This window comes from Paramormyrops kingsleyae, chromosome 4 (genome assembly GCF_048594095.1).
Source record: "Paramormyrops kingsleyae isolate MSU_618 chromosome 4, PKINGS_0.4, whole genome shotgun sequence".
Lineage (NCBI taxonomy): Eukaryota > Metazoa > Chordata > Actinopteri > Osteoglossiformes > Mormyridae > Paramormyrops > Paramormyrops kingsleyae.
The window spans coordinates 45,190,327-45,213,466 of record NC_132800.1 but is presented as its reverse complement, the minus strand read 5'-3'; the positions used below and the strand labels follow the sequence as shown (position 1 = coordinate 45,213,466).

The 23,140-nt window shown below is 39.0% G+C and overlaps 1 protein-coding gene across 5 annotated transcripts; it reads left to right on the top strand.

Moving 5' to 3' along the window:
• On the top strand, nt 1-22,868 carry LOC111845762 (uncharacterized). Of its 5 annotated transcripts, XR_011990130.1 has the most exons (25): nt 1-123; nt 887-954; nt 13,161-13,286; nt 13,425-13,463; nt 14,139-15,170; nt 15,258-15,397; nt 15,489-15,690; nt 15,794-15,907; nt 16,157-16,359; nt 16,747-16,894; nt 16,979-17,569; nt 17,663-17,830; nt 17,913-17,957; nt 18,033-18,128; nt 18,388-18,471; nt 18,549-18,637; nt 18,840-18,942; nt 19,032-19,148; nt 19,302-19,378; nt 19,474-19,626; nt 19,716-19,776; nt 20,936-21,789; nt 22,302-22,430; nt 22,538-22,630; nt 22,718-22,868. XR_011990130.1 is itself a non-coding variant. In XM_072711485.1 (24 exons), exons 11-22 carry the CDS (start codon nt 17,435-17,437, stop codon nt 20,936-20,938), a joined length of 1,131 nt encoding a protein of 376 aa, XP_072567586.1. In that variant the 5' UTR covers nt 1-123; nt 887-954; nt 13,161-13,286; nt 13,425-13,463; nt 14,139-15,170; nt 15,258-15,397; nt 15,489-15,690; nt 15,794-15,907; nt 16,157-16,359; nt 16,747-16,894; nt 16,979-17,434; the 3' UTR covers nt 20,939-22,430; nt 22,538-22,630; nt 22,718-22,868. The 5 variants fall into 5 exon arrangements, 3 of the variants coding, with proteins under 3 accessions (XP_072567586.1, XP_072567588.1, XP_072567585.1); XM_072711485.1 differs by having other exon boundaries at nt 20,936-22,430; XR_011990131.1 differs by lacking the exons at nt 1-123; nt 887-954 and adding an exon at nt 6,315-6,548 and having other exon boundaries at nt 20,936-22,430.
• The last annotated feature ends 272 nt before the right edge of the window (nt 22,869-23,140 follow it).

Here is a 23,140-nt window from a genome sequence, read left to right as displayed (position 1 = left end):
GGCGGCTTTGATACGCGTCAACTACGAAAGGGCTGATTCTGGCCGCTTCTCTCGCTTACGACCATACCGTTCTGACGTCCCTCGATCAGTTTGATCCCGTCTGGCTGCGTGAACGGTCGCTCTGTGAGTGGTGCGCTTTTTTCTGCCTGAGTTCTCTGGTTTTTGCATTTCTTTTCATAAGAACTATACAAACGAGAGGAGGCCATTTGGACCCATCGAGCTCGCTTGGGGAGAACTTAACTAATAGCTTAAGAGTTGTTAAAATCTTATCTAGCTCTGATTTAAAGGAACCCAAGGATTCAGCTTGCACTACCTTATCAGGAAGACTATTCCATACTCTGACTACACGTTGTGTAAAGAAGTGCTTCCTTAAATCCAGTTTGAAATGTTCTCCCGCTAATTTCCACCTATGTCACTCATTCTCTGTGTCTTTTTTTTTTATTTATTTCTGTTCGGCTTGCTTTGTGTGCGCGGTCCGCATTTTACTTCCGGGTTTGGTTGTTAGTCTTTTTTACATTGATTTCAGCATTGTTTTGTCTTCTTTTTGCTTTGCTTAGTCTCCCCTCTCCTTGGCCAAGCCGTTGCGCTGGGGGGAGAGGCTTGTCATCCGTGTTTTGCTTTCATTTTCGCCGGTGTTTTTTGTTTTTTGCACTTCCGCGTTTGTGTTTGTTTGATTTTCATTTACCGGCCACTTTGTCTCTTGATTTTTTTATTAATTCTTGCTTTTCCTGCCCTGATTGTTTCATTGTTTGTGCTTCCCTCCCTCCCCCTACTTTGGATTGTTTAATGGCTGATCAATCAGCTAAGCACGTCACGTTCAGCTGCGGCTGCACGGGCGGATAATTGTTTGGATGATTTTGACCAGTGGTTCCCAATCTTTTTCCAGCCACGTACCCCTTCCCAGCAAACATTGGTCCGACGGCGACGTTGTGTCCCCGGCCAAAAACAGTCGAGGTAAGACGGCATAAATCGGTAAAAATATGTGACACAGAACATTGCCTAAAAATGCATTCAGATACATTTGTACATGTCTACAGTTGTCTGGGGTTGCATGTATAGATGTCACTTTGAGTTTTAGCTAAGTGCATTTTAATAGTGAGTGCATGTGTGAGCGAAGGTCCACTATGTGTCGTCCTTTACACGTGCATTTACAGTCCATCATGATCCTTTATTAAATCCACTGTGAAATTGAGCACGAAACATGCAAATGCGACTGTGCTTACACCTTGGTTAATACTGCAATAAAAAGTAAGTGCCCCGAGTAGTTTTTAAGAGGTTGTGAAAAGACGGCCACTGACGTCCTTTACACGTCTATTCAAGCAAGACTCATTGTGGGGGAAAAAGGATATATTTTTTAAATGAAATGCACAATAATGTTTATTTACATATTGTTTTATGACAAATTATTCACAAAGTGCTCTGTGATTGTGAAGCCACTGCATTTGGCATTATGCGCCCCGTGTTTTCGAATATTAAAAAATTATTTTATTATTTTTATGAAATTTATGCATTTACATATGAACAGGTATATACCTGGTTACCATTTAAAGTCCGAATTGGTTGTAGATTGTCAAATAAAAAAAAAGTTTACTCGCTTTACTCTGCGTGCGTTTTATTTCCCCATGTGGATATACATAAAGTTTTTTAATTTGAATTTGGAGACAGTTGGCAGTCTCGCGATATACCGCGATATTCCAGATTATCTTGAGAGCGGGAGAGGAAAAGTTAACACATTTTCACGAGTCTTATTTACTGACAAGGAGAGAGGAGGGTGAAAGTTAATATATCTATATAAAAGAACTACTGTTGGGTAAGTCCATTTTGTATTGTTTTATAAATTTTACGTTTGACACGAAGGAACTAAAATGTAGTTTGAGTTTGGCTAAAATTAACTAGCAGGCTAAAAGTTAGTAGTGTTAACGTTAGGTTGCTCCTAAAAGCAAACTCTGTTAGCATGAGTTCGCAGGTATAAAGCCCCATGCGGTCTCTACACTTAAGTTGAGCTATTTTATGCAGTTGAGCAAACGTCTTGGTGGAAAACTGATAGCAAAATGACCAAGTCCCCAAAATATTAAGTTTGCTGGATTTTGTTTCACTGCCTTAAAAAATAATTACAAATGAGCAGAGCAGTTTCATGCTACTGCAGGAACATGGTGTAATATATATGGGGTTCCCAACCCTGGTCCTCAAGGACACCTGGCCTATTTGTTTTCTAATTATCCCTGCCCTACCCACTGCTGGTTACCTGGATCAGGTGTGTTAAGTCAATCAGAAGCTGGAAGATATAATTTCAGATAAGATTGGAGTGGGGGAGGGCAAATCAGTAGTGCGTTTGGTAGGGCAAGAAGTGCTGTTGTAACTGCTTAAATTGACTTTAAAGCGAGATGTTTAGTGAAAGATCTTTTAAATAAAGTAAAAAAAAATAATTTGTTAAAACCCAAGCAAATGGTAAATATTGTAGTAGCTATGAAATTCAGTCGATAATAGCATACCAGTATGTTTTAATGATCCAGTAAGTTTTACTGTTCAATGTAGCCTTTTGAGATTTTTCAAAAAGTAAATTACCTGAAAGAGACTGTGAAATGTTGAGCAAAATGTAGGAAGAGCTCAAGAATAACACGGGCTGGCGTCTGTAAATGAATTTTAACATGGATGTTTTCAGTAACTACTTTAAAATAATTTTGTAATTTTAGATTTGCTAAACATGTCCTACCAGAGGAAGTGGAGACGACGAAGGGCAAAGGTTGATTCCTTAGTGGAATATGGTAGCAGCTCTGATTCTGAGGGGTCAGTGGAGTCAGCCTTGGCGGGAGAGTGCAGTCCCCTCACGGAGGGATCAACACACGAGGAAATACATCCTATGGTGGCCTGTAGTTCTTCTGTTAGCACAGCAGTGGTGTCAATTAGACATGAAAAAGAATACAATTATGATACTGATTCTACTGAAACTGAGTCTGAGCAGTTGGATGAGGCTTCACGTTCAATTGTTGAAACACCATCTCTTCACAAGGACTTGGCTAGTTGGGCTACTGCTACAAACCAGACCCACAAGGCATTAAATGAGCTTCTGGATGTGCTCAGACGTCATGGCCATAGACTTCCCAAAGACACTAGAACTCTTCTTGAAACTCCACAAGGAGTGCCAGTTCAAAATAAATGCAATGGACAGTATATTTATTATGGTATTGAGCGTTATGTTCTTGAACACTTTTCAAAAGAGACACTGCCAGGGAAAGTTGAACTGTGCTTTAATATCATATTACAGATTGTGATGTCACATTTAGGTTCAGCAACTGTCCAGAGTTGGGGGATCTTCTCTCAGGGACTGTGTCAATAAAGTCATGAATAATGTATTTTAATGTATTTTACCTTGCATTGTTTGTATTGCTGCATAATTCAGAAATAAAATGTATATGTAAATGTATATTCTGGCCAAAATAAGAAACCCAGCTTTGGGTATTATTTTTTTTTATTACAGATTTAATCTTTCACACATTATATCTCCTCACATACATGCCTATTTTCTAGTTCAGAAGGTTTTAGATGTCTACTGACTTAGTCTGCCAGACTGAAAACCAAAAAATCAAAACATAATTTCAGTGTAAGCCATTAATGACTAATTAGTTGTCTCAAAAAATGTGGATATGGATAAGAACATAGTTCAGGGAACTTGTTACCTGACAGATGAGTGGTTGTTAAAGTGTATGATTTAACATTGCATGCAAGTAACATGCTGATAATATTACAACTACAATAATTGTTATATTGACCTTACATGTAAATTGTCCTGATGGTGAAGTAATCCTGAGTAATTTCTTTCACAGAATCATGTCGAATGCCTTAATGGCAAAATTCAACATGAGGGGTGGTGGCCAACTGCAAAAGAAGCCATTTATTGATACAATTATATTCAATATAATTCAAAGTAATTTTGGCCTTATGACGTGAAATTTTGTACTTTTTAAAAAAAAATGCATTGGTACCTATCTATTGAAGGAATATTGTCTTAAAGACCACAGAAATGTCCTGTTTACTTTCACACAGTTACACACCTACTTATGGAACTTGTGGTGCAGTTTAACATGTTTAACCACAGTGGTTTTGAAGGGGAAGGGGACATGCTATTTTTTCATTCACCTAGCACACATTTAATGCAGAACATCTTTTATTAACCAAAGATTATTCAACAGAAAAATGTCGTGTAATACATGTTGATTACTTTTTTCAAATGTTTCGTTAATGAAACTGATAATATTGTTCCAAGATGTATTTTTAATGTCGTTGTAGGATCATAAAGACAATTTTTGCCCTTTTGTAAAATTTTTTTTTTTAATATTCAATTCCCTCAGATGCAGTAAAAAGATGGAGCGCAAATGCAACAGACTCCGAGATTGAGGCAGCAATGGCTGAACACCTAAAACATGCTCCAGGAAGAGCTGGGGGTGGGGGATATAGGAAATGAGCCCGTTTACAGAAATAATTCATGTGTGTGTTCATGTTCTTGTTCTTTTCGTTCTTGTTTAACTAATGTTTAATTGTTACTATTTACAGTTCTACTATATAAATGTTGTATAGTTTTATATTTGTATGTGTGTATGTATGTGTTTATATATAATGCACACAAATATTTAAATATATTATATATATTTATTTGTATATTTATATGTATGTATATATTATATATAAATATATATATATTTCTTATTTAATACAAATAAGAAATGTTTTGTAATGTAAACTTTGATTAAACGTTGTATAGACGTTGAGGTCTGACTGGACTGATTTTGGACATTTTTTGAACCATTTATATTCTGATGTGCATTTCACAATTAGGACGTTTATATTCAGGCTAATAAGTACACTGACATAACGCAGAAACACATCTTAAAAACATCCAGACGACGACGCATTAGACGTCCAGAAAAGACGCCGAAAAGACGTCGAATACACGGCAAGTTGACGTCAAAGACGTCCGTTCAACTTTCATTTCGGAACTATTTTTCAACCATGACGGGACGTGTCGGAGGGACGTCATTTCAACGGTCATCAAACGTCCAAATGTTTGCTGGGTTGAGACATGTCAGCTTCAGCCGCGTACCCCCTGCTACCAACGACTCTTAATTAGTGTCTATAAAAAGATTGTAATACCGCATGCATAAAAATAAATACTGAACAGTCGATTATTTCTCACCACCAAATGAATTTATAATATTAATATATTTTAGTAATACATTGTTGCTATCCGGTGGGAGAATTTCACAGTAGGCATGGGCACGGAAAAGGTTTTTGGTTCCCGTCCCATCCCATTCGCGTTGGAGGGCTTCCGTTCCCATCCAATTTAACCGCCAAATTTTCAAAACCCATTTCCATCCCGTTCAGTCCCGTGGGATGTCATTCCCGTACCGTCCCATTCCCATCAAATTTCAAAAGATCTTCTACCGCTCCCGTGTTTTTCATATATTTCCGTTAGCGCTTGTTTTCCGCGACCAGAGTGGCAGATATTTTTGACTAGGGTCCTGGGAAAGTTGCACCAGCATCATACTGGTGCATGCCATGGCAGAATTTCAGAATAGAAAAATACGCAGGACTTTATTTAATGTGCGGTTAGACGCTGTTAGAGACAGTTAAGTTATCTGTGACAACCCAGCAAACATTGGTCCGACGGCGACGTTGTGTCCCCGGCCAAAAACAGTCGAGGTAAGACGGCATAAATCGGTAAAAATATGTGACACAGAACATTGCCTAAAAATGCATTCAGATACGTTTGTACATGTCTACAGTTGTCTGGGGTTGCATGTATAGCTGTCACTTTGAGTTTTAGCTAAGTGCATTTTAAGAGTGAGTGCATGTGTGAGCGAAGGTCCACTATGTGACGTCCTTTACACGTGCATTTACAGTCAATCATGATCCTTTATTAAATCCACTGTGAAATTGAGCACGAAACATGCAAATGCGACTGTGCTTACACCTTGGTTAATACTGCAATAAAAAGTAAGTGCCCCGAGTAGTTTTTAAGAGGTTGTGAAAAGACGGCCACTGACGTCCTTTACACGTCTATTCAAGCAAGACTGATTGTGGGGGAAAAAGGATATATTTTTTAAATGAAATGCACAATAATGTTTATTTACATATTGTTTTATGACAAATTATTCACAAAGTGCTCTGTGATTGTGAAGCCACTGCATTTGGCATTATGCGCCCCGTGTTTTCGAATATTAAAAAATTATTTTTTTTAATGAAATTTATGCATTTACATATGAACAGGTATATACCTGGTTACCATTTAAAGTCCAAATTGGTTGTGGATTGTCAAATAAAAAAAAAGTTTACTCGCTTTACTCTGCGTGCGTTTTATTTCCCCATGTGGATACATAAAGTTTTTTAATTTGAATTTGGAAACAGTTGGCAGTCTCGCGATATACCGCGATATTCCAGATTATCTTGAGAGAGGGAGAGGAAAAGTTAACGCATTTTCACGAGTCTTATTTACTGACAAGGAGAGAGGAGGGTGAAAGTTAATATATCTATATAAAAAAAACTACTGTTGGGTAAGTCCATTTTGTATTGTTTTATAAATTTTACGTTTGACACGAAGGAACTAAAATGTAGTTTGAGTTTGGCTAAAATTAACTAGCAGGCTAAAAGTTAGTAGTGTTAACGTTAGGCTGCTCCTAAAAGCAAACTCTGTTAGCATGAGTTCGCAGGTATAAAGCCCCATGCGGTCTCTACACTTAAGTTGAGCTATTTTATGCAGTTGAGCAAACGTCTTGGTGGAAAACTGATAGCAAAATGACCAAGTCCCCAAAATATTAAGTTTGCTGGATTTTGTTTCACTGCCTTAAAAAATTATTACAAATGGAGAAGGGGTTACAGCACAAAGTGTACTGTACTGTTACGTTTTACATGGCAGTGTCACGCACGTAAAGGCAGTGTCTCGTGACTACGCCGGCACTGTCACGGGACAGCGCTGTACTGTCACGGGACAGCGCTACACTGTACTGTTACGTCTGGCATGCACGTATTGGCAGTGTCTCGTGACTACGCCGGCACTGTCACGGGACAGCGCTGTACTGTCACGGGACAGCGCTGTACTGTCACGGGACAGCGCTGTACTGTCACGGGACAGCGCTACACTGTACTGTTACGTCTGGCATGCACGTATTGGCAGTGTCTCGTAGTGCAGTCTGACTTGGCGGATTGTCCCGTTGCAGTACAGTTGCCACTGAAGGTATATTCGTCCAAAACAAACCAATATTCAAACATTAGCAATTTAAGTGTCATTGGGAGTTCTGTTCTTAATCATCATTTTGTCGTATTTATTAGGCTAATGGAAACATAACACGTGGGAAGATGTGAACGTGATTCCTACTGTTACTTAATGACAAAACAAAGAAGTTATGGCAATGAAATGCTATTGTTTTTCATCCAAAGTGGTACATGCCAGTTACTTCAGATAGTCACGCTACGGGGGAAATACGATGTCTGGAAGCGCAGTCATAATCCAACGCTTTGAATAAGCGTATTTTTCACAACGCTGTAAGCATTACACTGCTCTACCATTCATTGATTAAAAAAACGATTGAAAACCTGATGTGTAACGAATGCTATCATAGCTATTCCAAAGACGCTACCCCTAGTGGCACATGCCAGTTACTTCAGATTGTCACGCTGCGGGGGAAATACGATGTCTGGAAGCGCACTCATAATCCAACGCTTTGAATAAGCGTATTTTCCACAACGCTGTAAAAATTACACTGCTCTACCATTCATTGATTAAAAAAACGACTGAAAACCTGATGTGTAACGAAAGCTATCATAGCTATTCCAAAGACGCTACCCCTAGTGGCACATGCCAGTTACTTCAGATTGTCACGCTGCGGGGGAAATACGATGTCTGGAAGCGCACTCATAATCCAACGCTTTGAATAAGCGTATTTTCCACAACGCTGTAAAAATTACACTGCTCTACCATTCATTGATTAAAAAAACGACTGAAAACCTGATGTGTAACGAATGCTATCATAGCTATTCCAAAGACGCTACCCCTAGTGGCACATGCCAGTTACTTCAGATTGTCACGCTGCGGGGGGAATACGATGTCTGGAAGCGCACTCATAATCCAACGCTTTGAATAAGCGTATTTTCCACAACACTGTAAGCATTACACTGCTCTACCATTTATTGATTAAAAAAACGATTGAAAACCTGATGTGTAACGAAAGCTATCATAGCTATTCCAAAGACGCTACCCCTAGTGGCACATGCCAGTTACTTCAGATTGTCACGCTGCGGGGGAAATACGATGTCTGGAAGCGCACTCATAGTCCAACGCTTTGTATAAGCGTATTTTTCACAACGCTGTAAGCATTACACTGCTGATAGAACGTGAATGCAATATCTACCATTCATTAATAAAAAACGATTGAAAACCTGATGTGTAACGAAAGCTATCATAGCTATTCCAAAGATGCTACCCCTAGTGGCACATGCCAGTTACTTCAGATTGTCACGCTGCGGGGGAAATACGATGTCTGGAAGCGCACTCATAATCCAACGCTTTGAATAAGCGTATTTTCCACAACGCTGTAAAAATTACACTGCTCTACCATTCATTGATTAAAAAAACGACTGAAAACCTGATGTGTAACGAATGCTATCATAGCTATTCCAAAGACGCTACCCCTAGTGGCACATGCCAGTTACTTCAGATTGTCACGCTGCGGGGGGAATACGATGTCTGGAAGCGCACTCATAATCCAACGCTTTGAATAAGCGTATTTTCCACAACACTGTAAGCATTACACTGCTCTACCATTCATTGATTAAAAAAACGATTGAAAACCTGATGTGTAACGAAAGCTATCATAGCTATTCCAAAGACGCTACCCCTAGTGGCACATGCCAGTTACTTCAGATTGTCACGCTGCGGGGGAAATACGATGTCTGGAAGCGCACTCATAATCCAACGCTTTGAATAAGCGTATTTTCCACAACGCTGTAAAAATTACACTGCTCTACCATTCATTGATGAAAAAAACGACTGAAAACCTGATGTGTAACGAATGCTATCATAGCTATTCCAAAGACGCTACCCCTAGTGGCACATGCCAGTTACTTCAGATTGTCACGCTGCGGGGGAAATACGATGTCTGGAAGCGCACTCATAATCCAACGCTTTGAATAAGCGTATTTTCCACAACACTGTAAGCATTACACTGCTCTACCATTCATTGATTAAAAAAACGATTGAAAACCTGATGTGTAACGAAAGCTATCATAGCTATTCCAAAGACGCGCCCCTAGTGGCACATGCCAGTTACTTCAGATTGTCACGCTGCGGGGGGAATACGATGTCTGGAAGCGCACTCATAGTCCAACGCTTTGTATAAGCGTATTTTCCACAACACTGTAAGCATTACACTGCTCTACCATTCATTGATTAAAAAAACGATTGAAAACCTGATGTGTAACGAAAGCTATCATAGCTATTCCAAAGACGCTACCCCTAGTGGCACATGCCAGTTACTTCAGATTGTCACGCTGCGGGGGGAATACGATGTCTGGAAGCGCACTCATAATCCAACGCTTTGAATAAGCGTATTTTCCACAACACTGTAAGCATTACACTGCTCTACCATTCATTGATTAAAAAAACGATTGAAAACCTGATGTGTAACGAAAGCTATCATAGCTATTCCAAAGACGCGCCCCTAGTGGCACATGCCAGTTACTTCAGATTGTCACGCTGCGGGGGGAATACGATGTCTGGAAGCGCACTCATAGTCCAACGCTTTGTATAAGCGTATTTTCCACAACACTGTAAGCATTACACTGCTCTACCATTCATTGATTAAAAAAACGATTGAAAACCTGATGTGTAACGAAAGCTATCATAGCTATTCCAAAGACGCTACCCCTAGTGGCACATGCCAGTTACTTCAGATTGTCACGCTGCGGGGGGAATACGATGTCTGGAAGCGCACTCATAATCCAACGCTTTGAATAATCGTATTTTCCACAACACTGTAAGCATTACACTGCTCTACCATTCATTGATTAAAAAAACGATTGAAAACCTGATGTGTAACGAAAGCTATCATAGCTATTCCAAAGACGCTACCCCTAGTGGCACATGCCAGTTACTTCAGATTGTCACGCTGCGGGGGGAATACGATGTCTGGAAGCGCACTCATAATCCAACGCTTTGAATAAGCGTATTTTCCACAACACTGTAAGCATTACACTGCTCTACCATTCATTGATTAAAAAAACGATTGAAAACCTGATGTGTAACGAAAGCTATCATAGCTATTCCAAAAACGCTCCCCCTAGTGGTACATGCCAGTTACTTCAGATTGTCACCTTGTTTTAAGAAATAGGACGTCCAGTTGGCAAATGTAATGCAGTATAACATAAACAATATGGCAATATGTATATGAATTTCAATTCAATTTTACATGGCGCCTTTCACAACAGTCGTCCCAAGGCGCTTGACATGGATGTGTTGTAATACATTAATACATTACAACATCATTAGACAGAGTAATACATAACGGCAAGTAAGTCATTGTGTTTCTGTGTGTGTGTGTGTACACATCTGTCCCTACACTGACAGCCACAGTAAAATTTGCTGTACTAGCTTGACACAATAGTTTTGACACATGCTAGTGATGCTTGTTAGAAGCTAAGAAAAGACTGATTAAAATAATATGACTTTACAATGCTTCACGCAAACAATTTAGACAGTATTACGAAACCTTTGATCGTCATAAAATGTACTTTTTTAACCTGAAAAGTATTTTTTGCGGAAGGAATGGTCATATGTGGCTCCATTCTTCCAGGAAGAAGGAGGGGCTCACTGAGTGTGTGCAGTGTGAATATCATCACTACAGTTCATTCTTGATTTTAGGAACAAACAGACAAATGCCAATGTCACAAAGAAAAAGTCATGCACTATTGACAACTACTGATTCTAAACATTACGGGCACCTGCAGAAGTTCCTATGTCAACTTAGCCTCACTGTAATTTGTAAGCATATACATTTTTCTAGAATTATGTTTGCAAATCCTATACTTGACAGAAGACTGGAGCCTATTTATTCATTTACCTTGCACTTTTAATCCAAATTTAGCTATTTCAATTTGTACTCATTTCTACCTTCAACACAATATTACCTTCTGGTTCATAAATTTTAAACCAATTCCATTTTCTGTACTTCTCTAGTAGTTTTTTTTTTTTTAACAGAATGGTACTTAAATTACTGTATATTTCTTGTCCTGTGGAACATTTACTGATTTATGTTCATTGTTGAATTGTGGCTTTGGTGAAACACTGTTTGATTCTGCTTCTGTTATTCTGTAAAATGTACTGTGAATTATAACAGGCCTAAAATTACTCAGTGTATGATATAGTTCCCGTGTGTTGTTTCTCATTAATAAAATCACCAATGATAACTAAGATGATCCTTTCCCTCTCATTTCATGAACGATGTATCTTCATCGTTCATAAATTGGAGTGATTTCTGAAATAATTTCACTGTTATTATGAATAACCTATCGACATTGCAAGCTTCAACACAAACATTTCTGACTAATCTTAATATTTGTTAAATAAAAACAAACACTTTACAATTTAAAGACGCGACCCGACAGAGTCGCCAATGTGTCTGCTAAATATCAGGCGCGATAAAAGACTTTGCCGGCGACTCCAAATCCTGCAGGTGTGAAAAGTCTCATAGCAACAGCCAATGAGAACGCAAGACACGGGGTGAGGTGAAACCCGAGACGAGAGTTGAGAAAGGAGTTGAAAAGGCATAAAAGTTCAGTTTGTTTAGAACGCATTCAATTCTAGTGTTCAGATAGTTATTTTTCTTGTAACATTTACTTTACTCAGATAGATATGACTTGTTACTAGTCAAAATTGAATTGAGGATATGTCAAGCAAAAATACAATGGAAGTCAATGGGAATATATAACTAGTTAAAATTTAATTATAGAGCTCTATAATATTAATTCTTACTAGTAAAAATACAATTCTTACAAGTAAGAGTTGCATTGTGGATATCTTGAATACATTTTACTACTAAAAAAAATCTATGTTATTTTTACTAGTAAGAATTAAGTTATGATGAGTAAGCCTTATGCCAATTAAAGACAATTTGGCTCGCCATAGGGGCGAGTCTTGGAACATTTCACCTGTGTATTGGGGGTGGGGGGCTATTGTACAATTTAAATGAAGTCAAAATGTATTTGGTACAGACGATTTCTGACTATTCTTCTTTATCTTACGATTACACACCATAAATCCTAAGTAATCCCTCCTCAGATGATTCCAAATTTCTGTAACATTAAGGATTAGTTTTAGAGAGGTCTCCCTTACGGTCAATGGTTGAAAATCAACTGAAACTCCTCCCTTTTAGAGTTTGTCTATGGTCGCATCTTCATCTAGAATCAAACAGGAGAGCGTCACTGTTTAAAAATGACTCTTCAAAGTTATAATTTTACCTCATGCGAAGAATTAATAAAAAACGAAAACTGCCAATATTGTCGCGATCCAGTTTTTGCATCGTTGACACACGTTCAACAAAAGCATTGGAAATTTGCAATATGTTTTATTGACAATAACGAAGGTGAGTACATGCGTTAAATTACACCAAACTGAGAAAGATACCCATTGGCTTATATGCAAGATCTACAAATATAAATAATTTCCTAAGACGATATTTGATCATTTTAGGCCTTCTACACTCTAAGCTAAAATTGTAATTATTATTATTTTGCTTTTCCTCTGTTTGTCATTGGGGCTGTACCCTCAAGGGTTTGCCAATTGTTCCATTAGCTGTAAGAAATTGTACCTTTTAAGGTACAGAAATGGACTATGGGCAAAATTTCTGTACACCTGATAGTACATTAATGCTGTTTGTACCTTTTGTATGTTCCCCAGAGTCCATTTCTGTACCTTAACATGAACAATTACAAGGGTACAGCCCCAGTGACAAGGAAAGAAACTATTTGACCCTTTTTTCTGAGAGTGTAGGTACTGATAATACAGGCCAAAATAATCAGCAATGCATAAATCCTTTAATTTTTAAAATGTCTGCTTTTAGTAAAGCTGAAGGACCTGTACATGTTTTGAGCTCACTCATATTGTTTTTCAACAGAAAGGTTCACCATCCCTTGTTTTTGCCATAAAGGCAAAGAACAAAAAAGAGCTCATTGGCATTGCCCTAGGTGTGAAAAGGTGGTGTTGAGGCATTGCAACTTTACTGCGCATCTGGAAAAACATGGTAATAATTTGGAATGAACGTTGATAAACTGCACATATGTTTTAAGCATACATCTGCACAAATTAATTAAAATTACCAAGATATAATTTAATCTTGTAATCTAAACAATTAACATGTACCTATTTATTTACATTTCAGGACTTGTTCTGGCTGCGAAAAAGACAGAACTTGAAAAAGGTTTGTGAAATGATTAGCAACAGTTATTAAATTTCACAACTTTGAGGATTGGCTTTTATGTTTCTAAATAGTGTAAGGGCAAATCATAAGATGTAATTAAGGTATATTTTTATATCATTTTAAAAATTATTTTTAAATTAAATTGAGTTAGTTTGAATATAGTAATTATTTTAGCCTTGTCTCTGTCCACTGCTTATTTTCCAGTATATAACTTTGTGTAAACTATACTCCTAACAAAGATAGAAATAACAATATAAAATAAAGACAAATTAGAAAAGTCTGACATTATACAATTTTTAATTAACCATTGACAGATACATACATATGTCTGTTGGTAGAGAGATGTGAGTGCAAAATTTTGTCTCCATCATCATTCAGAATATCTGATGCTGAAATAATTGATAATTCACCGTATATTCTAAAGAACCATAGAAGTATATTTAGCAAATTGCTTCCTTTTCATACAATCATATCGTGTTGATCCGAATACAAAACGAGTATTTTCCTCAAAATACATTTGCGGGCCAATACGATAATACCTCTATGTTTCTGCATTACTGTCATTTTTAAAAATTACATTATGCATATATAGATAATTCACATAATTGAAATAATATATTTTATGTCTAAAATATTTAATTTGTACCTATTGTTAATGTTATTTTTTATTTTCAGACAGTGGAAAAAGATCATTTCAGGACGAGCCAAACAGTGAAAAAAAGGTTGTCGCTGCTACAGCTGTACAGCTACATAACTGCTCCATTTGCAAGGTCTCTTTCACCTGTACTGCAAGCCTTAGGAGACATGAAAAAAAACATCATAGCTGGGATTCAGAGCCCATTGTATGTGTTGATGTAGAGAAAGGCATCTTTTTTACTGCTAAACATAAACAAGGACTTAGAACTCCAATTCATGTCTGTAAGTCTACGCCATCACAAGCAATTGACTGTGAATTGCAAGATTGCAGGGAATTTATGTCCTTAGCAAAGCTTAGTGGTAAACCAGGTACGGAGTGTGAACATCTCAGAAGAGTTTCCAATGCACCTGTTTATGTCAGTCCAGAAGAACTTAAAGCAGAGACTATGGAATCAATGGCCGATCGGGGGTTAATATCCAAAGAGAGGAGGCTGGAATGCATTAAGATTGACACTGCAGCGGCTGCTGAAGGTGCCTGCACAGTCTACCCAATCTTCTATGATCAGTATGGTTACTCTGGAAGACATGTTTATTTTTCTGTATATACAAATGAAAAAGAAGCATGGTGTCTATTTGGCCGAACCAGAGTGACCTTTGACAAGGTGTCTGGCAAGTGGTATTGCCCTTGCAGAAGCACTAGAAAGCTACGCAGATGTTCTCACATGTGCCTGGCAATGTGGTGGCTTTATCAAGAGAAAGAGGACCTTTTAACAGCAGAAGACCAGGAGATGAGCGATACAATTGAACCTGAAGCTGAAGATTTGGAAGAGACTTCTGATTTTTTTTCTTCAAGTGAAATACAGAAGATGACATGCTATTTATGGGAATTTAAACGAATTCCAGAAAGTCTTCCCCCAGATCTGAAAAGGGAACAGAAGCCTCTTCCAGCTGCCTTTGTCCCCGAAGAATCTCTATGTCCATACTGTCCTGGTCCCACACGACCACAACTTTCAAACCCTACAGTTGTGACTTCAAATGCCATAATCTATGGTCTTTATTCAGTGACAAAAGGTTTGTGATACAATTAAGGTATATTCTTAACAGCAATACTTTTCTTCAAACAGACCCTGATTAACCAATTGTTCTTTTTTGATGTAGGTGTTCAAATATCTGTCAAAAACTGTTTAGCATGCAACATGAAGGTGCGCTTCCAGGAGTATAAATCTGGCTACCACAACTTCAATAATAAAGTGCTGTTGAGCATTCCACTGTGTTCCATGCTTACTACAGCAGTTAAGGTAAAATCGCCTTTAATCACAGAACTACAGTGTCACTTTCATTCTTTTCATATTCTGCAATTATACTAATAAATATGTACTTTTTATGCAGCACAATACTGCAATCGGCCGTTTCCTTTCAATGATGGAGGATCACCTTGATGTTCATCTACATCACAACACACTGAGGAAAGCATTTTTCCATTTCTCTGCACTGACCGATTACAAATATGAATTCTGTTGTAACCGCTGTGGACACCATCCTCCCATCCTTATTGCTGATGCTAACTGGAAAGTTGCCTTCGAACTACCAGGTGAGTATCTTATGGCAAAATTTCCTTATAAGATTAAAATATGTATAATGAGAACTAAAATAAAAATGAATTTTAAAATGTGTATTTTTTTCACAAATAACAGTAAACCTGTTGAGAAGGCCACCAGAAGATATTCAGCAGACTGATTTGTCTGTTAACATTGAAAAGAGATGGGAAGATCTTGAGAAAGAACTCATTGCTGTTGGATTCTGTGATGGTAGTATTTTACTTACATATTTATGTAGTTGATCATTTTATACAAAACAATTACATTAGAATACATTGTTACCAATTACACAGACCCCTGGCATAACTTTAAGGTTAAGTGTCTTGCTCAGGGATACTGTGATATACTAGCTGCATTTGGGAATCAGACCTGTCACCTTGTCACCTGGGTTTATAGTGCAATACAGTTTTTGTTGCATTTTTGTTCTTTTGATTGAACTTAACATTTTACGTTCCTTAGGTACAAAGTCAAAGAATCCATTTACTGGTAAAGTTTCCTACTCTGCTTTCGCCCCTTGGATTGGAGCATTGAGTAGAGTGGGACCTGTTGTGCCAAAAACAGAAGTCCTAAAAGGGTTTTCAAGACATCTGTCAGATTCTGATGCTAAACCCAAGGGTTCAATTTCAGAAGACACCTTTCTTCACCTACTTGAATCCAAGAAGGTAGTAACATTGTGCTATTTACCTGAAGCTGCTCTAGAGAGTGACCAACATTCATGATTATTGAGATGTTTAATTGCTTATTTTATCAGATGCTTTTGTCTAAAGTGGTTTACATCTAGATTTATATGAACAATCCCATAGAGTAACCTGTGATTATGTACCTTGCTCAAGAATACAGTGATGGTGGGTATTTAGTGTGGGAGTTGCACCTGTGTGTTGCACATAGTCCAGCATCCTCAAGTGGTGTGCAAATATCTGATCAGATGGTTAAAGCAGGATATTTATTAGTATCTTTATTCATTCAGAGATCGTCTTTTGTATATTACCACACTTATCCAATAAATCACATTTAGATGTATTTTTAACATGTTTATTTCTATTTTACAGCCACAAAAGTCAGAGCTGGTTTCTGCTTGTTCTGAACTTGGTGTTTCCTCAGAAGGATCTGTATCAGATATATTGAATCGCTTAGAGGAGCTTCTACTATACAAAGACATCTATCCTAAGATGTTTATTAAACTTCAAAAAACAGGAGGTACATATTTCAAAATCAATTACTTTATGAATACTGTAAGAGAGTGGAAATTTATATATAATATGATATGTCATATTTCTTTAGGTGGAGTTCTTCATGCAAGTTGCATGCACTTAGTAGTTTACTACTGCTCTCCCCTCTGGTGGCAAGAATCAGCTAGAGACCACACTGATGGTCTTCTTAGCTTCAAAATTCCACCAACGATATACATCTCAGATGTTGCTGGACGCGTCGCAAGACACACAAACAACCGAACAGCACAGCAGTTTTTTCAACCTAATGATGGAAGGCTAATTTCGGCAACACCTGAAAATATCTCCAAGGCTTCACAAGGAAAAATCCACTTCAATTTCTCATGGGTTAAATTTTTAACCCAACCAGGAGGTCCTGTACTCTCAATGTCTAAGAACCCAAGCCTACAATCACCACATCCAGTTACACGAACAGCTGACAGATTTTCCCTTTATGATCGGTTGATAACTGATTTCACAATTTCACATTACACTTTGTGTTTACATAGTTCAACAGAAACAAGGTCCAATGGGAAAGAAGCCTTACCCATTAGCAGGAAAAAAAGAGACAGAAGGTCAAGAAAAGATTAGTTGTTCAGAAAAAGATGGAAAGCAAAGACATAAGTTCTCTTTGATGCTGTTTCCAACTGAACCACAAAACAAGGTATTCCATTATTTTTGGTAGGACACAATCAATAAACTTAAACAACTTAAACAAATGCATGTATTTATTATATTTCTTTTCTTGTCAAATAAGGACAAACTGCTGGAGTTGCATAAAAAGGTAAAAGACCGGAAGCATCTCCTCGTTAAGTTTGGCTTGAGTGGTGCAAGCTTAGAAGATCTTCGTAGCCTCCTGCCCCCAGAGTACCTAACAATGGAACATGATGCACCTACTGCTCCGCTACCATGGTTAACAGATGATGTAAGTTTTACTGACAAGATTATCCTTCCATATGAACTATCTGATTAACCCTGCATTTATTCAACTCTTTTTCTTCCCCTAGGTGGTAAATTGCAGAATTGCCCAACTTGCACAAGGCAATGAGAAGGTTTGTGAGAAAATAATCAACAATTACTGATGTATTTACATATATGTTATTACATGTATGTCTTTGTGAATACAGGTGAAGATACTGCCCACATATGTCTTTGTTTGCTGGTGGCGTGACTGGCATACACTTCTTCAGATATCAGATCGCACTCTTGAGTGGTCCTTGAAGGTAATCATGCAAACATGGAAATAGGAAGATTATGTGTTTTTCTGAGAATCTTTGCATTCATATAGATAGTTATCAGCCTTGGAACCCATGAAAATTAGCCATAAATTGAAGACAGTTAAATACATTATTATACAAGGAAAAAAGTCCCTCAATTACGATGGTCTTACAATCCAGGATCCAAATACATTTCCAATAAAAGACAAAAACAAAAGTTATTCTTGCTCTCATACTAATCAAAGATGTTGTTATCCTCTGGCAGGATATGCAGTCTCAGTGTACAGTGTTGTTTCCAAGATGTGTTGGAGGAAAAACACCAGAAAAAGGAAACCACTTCATACTTTGGGTACGAACTGTACTTGTATGTAATACACTTGTTCTCAGAAATAGTATTGTATTTCTAATTATACCACTGCTTTGCAGGTATTTGATGGGGCTCATAAAGAAATTAGAATTTATGACTCCATGCAATACCATTCCAAGATTGATAAAACAGATATGGAGATTCTAAGGTATGGAATGCAAAATTGCTTTAAAGTGATTCTAAGTTTTGGGTCAATTATTCTCTCTCTCTGTCAAAGTTAATTGCTACTCAAGTGAGAGAGTTAAACATATTAAGCTCTTGATTGACTAAAGATTTCAACTATTTAATAAAATATGACTATATTCTGAAGAAAAAAACCTCACAAAATGTATTTGCATTTTGTATGCCAGGTTTGCATTTCAGTCATACTGGAACCTGGATGAATGGTCCATCTGTTTCCCAAGTCAGTGGTTTCAATCAGATCAACAGAACTGTGGTGTCTTTGTGTGCACGGTATGTATAATTATTTTAAAAATATCTAATTATTTACATTAATGTTTCTGTTTGTAATGTTATTGATCCGGAAATTCAATATGTGACAGATGGCAGAAATGGAGGTCAGAGGAATGTTTGTTGAGACAGAAACACTGAAGATGCCTCAGCTAAAATATCTTCGTCAGTACCACGCTACATCCCTCATAAAAGACGGAGTAATCCAGGTGAGATAGAGTCCCAGGTTAGGTTCTTAATATTGATAGATACTGTACAAATAATTTTAAATCACTTTTCTGTTTCAATGAAATGGGTAACAAACATGTGAGCTGTGCATCAATCATTCTGTACCATTGTGTTTATGGGTGTCTTGTTACCAGGTTAAAAAAAGTAGAGCCGAAGTTTGCATGGCAGCTGCCTTGCATGTATGTACATTTCAGAAGTTAGCAGTAGAAGGGTAAGAACATTCAATTATACACACTACATTTTTGTAAAACTCTCCAGATTATTTTACCTAATGTTTGTCTTTCAATATTAATTTCACACCAACAGTTCATTGTATCCCGAGGTCACTGTGCTAAGCTGGGTTCAATGTGACCATTGCAATGGATGGCTACACACAGACTGTGCTGGTGTTCAGGAGAAGAGTCTAAAAGGTAGCTTTAACTGCGGCTGTCAATTGCCACTTCAGAGATCCTTTGACAGGTATGTAAATACCATACACAAAAGTTTCTAACAATAATAATAAAATTGTGTAAGACTGAAAACATGATAATGAGTAATAATGTGTACAGAACAAGAGTCGCTCTGCAGCAAAAAGGTATTGGAGGCCTTATTGAAGACAGTGGAATTGTGGTAAGCTGGACTATACATCACCATGTTAAATATTATATGGATTTCACAGAAACTTTGTCTCAGCAAAATATAGTTTTCGTTTTGCTACTTAAATCCATGAGCATGAGAACATATCCCATTAAATTACAGTAATAACTGAGGTTTTAAACTTCCCTTTTTCCACTGAAACAAAACTGTACTGTACCGTAACCTCTTTGGCATACACAGAAAAAAGTTGTGACACAGCAGAATACAGCTGTCCCAACAACATTGTTTCTGTACATCATTGAAAACTTACCATAATCTACTGTCACAGTATATTCACAGAAAAGTAATGCAACCAGCAAAATACTGTTAAATTACAATGTATTTTTATATTGTGAGGGTTGCCTGCTCTCACGCATCTGACACTCAAGCTTTCTGACTCACACTCGTACAAGAAATCTTACAGCAAATCTATACAATTCCTTTATAAGTCTAAAAAAATAGCTACATCAAAACCATTGCAGTAGTTTGCAAACCCTATAGATTATTTACAAGGCAATAAACTGTTAAATACATATAAATGCATGTGCACGTATGTACGGTCTTGTCTTGAATTGAAAATCTCACTCCAGCCAGCCGATTGAAGTTGGCAGCCCTGCAGTGGGCAGTTACAGCATCAACTGTTAGTGTTTTTTTTTTTTTTCCTCCCTCCTCCACCCCCCCTCTGCGGAGGACTACTTTATTTGTATTTTTTATTTTTTATTTTTATTTATTTATTATTATTTTTTTTTTAATTATTTATTTTATATTTTTATTTGGTTCCTCAAAAGAAGGAGAGGGAGGGGGGGAGGGAACAAAGGAGAAGAAGGGGGGAAGAGAGAGAGAGGGATAGAGAGGAAAAGAAAAAAGAAAGAAAAAAAGGAGAGAAAAGGGAAAAAAAAAACAAAACAGACAATCTGCTTCCATGTCTGCTGAAAAGAGAAAGACAACATACAACACCTGTACCAACCACAACAACCATCAAACGCTAAATGTTATTGAACAGCACACACAACCCGCATTACAACACATGCCCAGAAGCAACAGCCGGTGAAGACAGTGTGCGCCCGTGAGCACGTGTCCGTGAGCACCTGTGTGCACACCTGTGTGTGTCAGCGCGCTGGTGTTCCTAAGGTTTCTCCATGTAAATGTCTAGTAGTGCGTGTGGGGAGCCACAGCCCCGCCCACCCAGGACATGAAGCCGACATGGAGGAGACCCGGGCCCCAGACATCCAGAGGCCCCTCAGGGCACGGGAACACCAGGAGGACCACCGCAGGGACGATTGCAGCCCCCACCCAGAAAAAGGCAGAGGAGCGCTCCGGAGGGGGGCCATCCGGCAGCCACATCGCAGGAGCCCCAGGGGGCCGTGGCGGCAAGCACGCAGGCCCCGCCGGCGGCCGGCCACACCAGGGCAGACCGGACCCCGGGCCCAGAGGACCAAGGGCCCCCCCACCCCCCAGCTGGGACCCGACAGAGCCGGAAGGACCAGGCCCCGACAGGCAACCGCCGAGAGTGAGTCAGCACACACCAGAGCATCCAGCCCCGGACATCGAGAACCACCAACGCATCGGCAGCCGGGGGCCCCATCCACCAGCAGGGAGTGTGGTGGGGGGCAATAGAGCCTGAGATGTTATTTCAGGTGGAGTCTAAGACCCAACCTGACACCTGCGTAAAGACAAACAGGCGCACACATACACAAGCATACGTTCCCACCCTCATGCACACATAATCAAATATTCACCCATTCGCCCAACACAAAGACACACAGAAATGAACGCCGTACACACACTCACACTCCCCATATATACTCTATACTCCGAGATCCAGGCACCACCGCCCCCAGAGGGGCAATCTGTCACCAGACCTCGGAGATGGATCCCTTTTTTCCTCTGGCATGGGGACAAGAAGACCACCCCGGACTCCACCGCAGCCGAGAAGCCCACCAGCCCAGACCCCGACCGGACGGCCAGCCCCCCCCAGCCCCCGGCTCCAGATGGCGAACAGAGAACGTGGGTGTGAAAAGACCCCATGCTTCCCTCCGCCCGCTCATATGTGGTGTTGGTGCGTGTTGTTCTAAAGTGCTTTAAAACAGGGGAAGGGCATGGTGCTAACCACCCTCTGCCAATCAGCAGCTGGTGTCAGCTCGGCCCCTCCCCAGAACCCTCAATGTCTATTTGCAACTTAAAATTGAGAAGTGGGCACTGGCACCAGAGGTAAGGCTGAATGAACAGACCGATCTCTGGACGCCATTCCGTGTGCCCACCCCCAAGGCCCTAAATGTATGTGTCATGAGAGAGTAAGTAATGAGAGTGTCTAAGTTGTGATGTGTGATTGAGATACAGGTGGTCACGGGGGGACAGAGGAGGAATACCTCCCCTGCATCCCAGCGACGCACCTGCACCTCAGAGCCCTACGTGTGTGTTGGGGTGACAGAGCGGGAGGAGGGAAGCATTTAGGGATGGGGAGGAAAGGATCGGGGGGGGCAGAGGACTGTTAGTGTTTTTAATGTTGTTTTCTACAGGATTTACATGATGCATTGCTGTCAAGACAACAGAGATCATGTCGGATGTATCTATGGGAGCATCCAGAGACTTCCCTGAGACTCAAACAGCTATGCAAACCAAGGTCTTTATTCTTCAGTGAAGATGATGTAAGTGATTTAAACAAGAGTCAGGTAAAATTGGTTTCTAAAAACTGAAAACTAGGCTCATACATTTTCTACACTCATTGCAATGTAATGTCGTATCTGTTAAACAGACCAATCAGCTGGCTGAGAAAATCAAAAGGGCTCTGAAGCTCAGTGATGACCCAGACATGGTGAACTTCATGTTTGATATCATGATTCCTGAGGTAATACAAAAATGCACGAAAAAATATAATTCTGTATATTAGATAAAAGAAGCTCAGACTATGCTTAACTTTGTTATCTGTTTTAAGGTCACCATCAAAATTCTGATGACCCATGAAGGCTTTTGTCGCTACAAAGCTGAACTCTGCCTTCAGTCTGGAAATTTAACACCATGAAAAATGCATGCAGAAAACTTATAATACTGAATTTAATAAAACGTTTGTTACTGTTTTTCCACAATATTTGTGCATCGTTCCCTTTATTTGTTCGATAAAGCAAAGAGAGACCTGTGACTGTTAAACCCTAATGTAATGGTTGTGATGTTAGTCTCTATGTTAATGACTGCTAAATGAAATCTAGTGGGTTGAGAAAATACAGCAAATGGTTCATGAAGCTTAATTTGATCATCACCACTCTCATGAGAAGAGCACCTCAGCACCTGTTTATAGCTAACAAACTGAGAAGGGTCTGACTGCAGAAAACTGGGCAACCTCTGCTAGGAGGATCTCCAC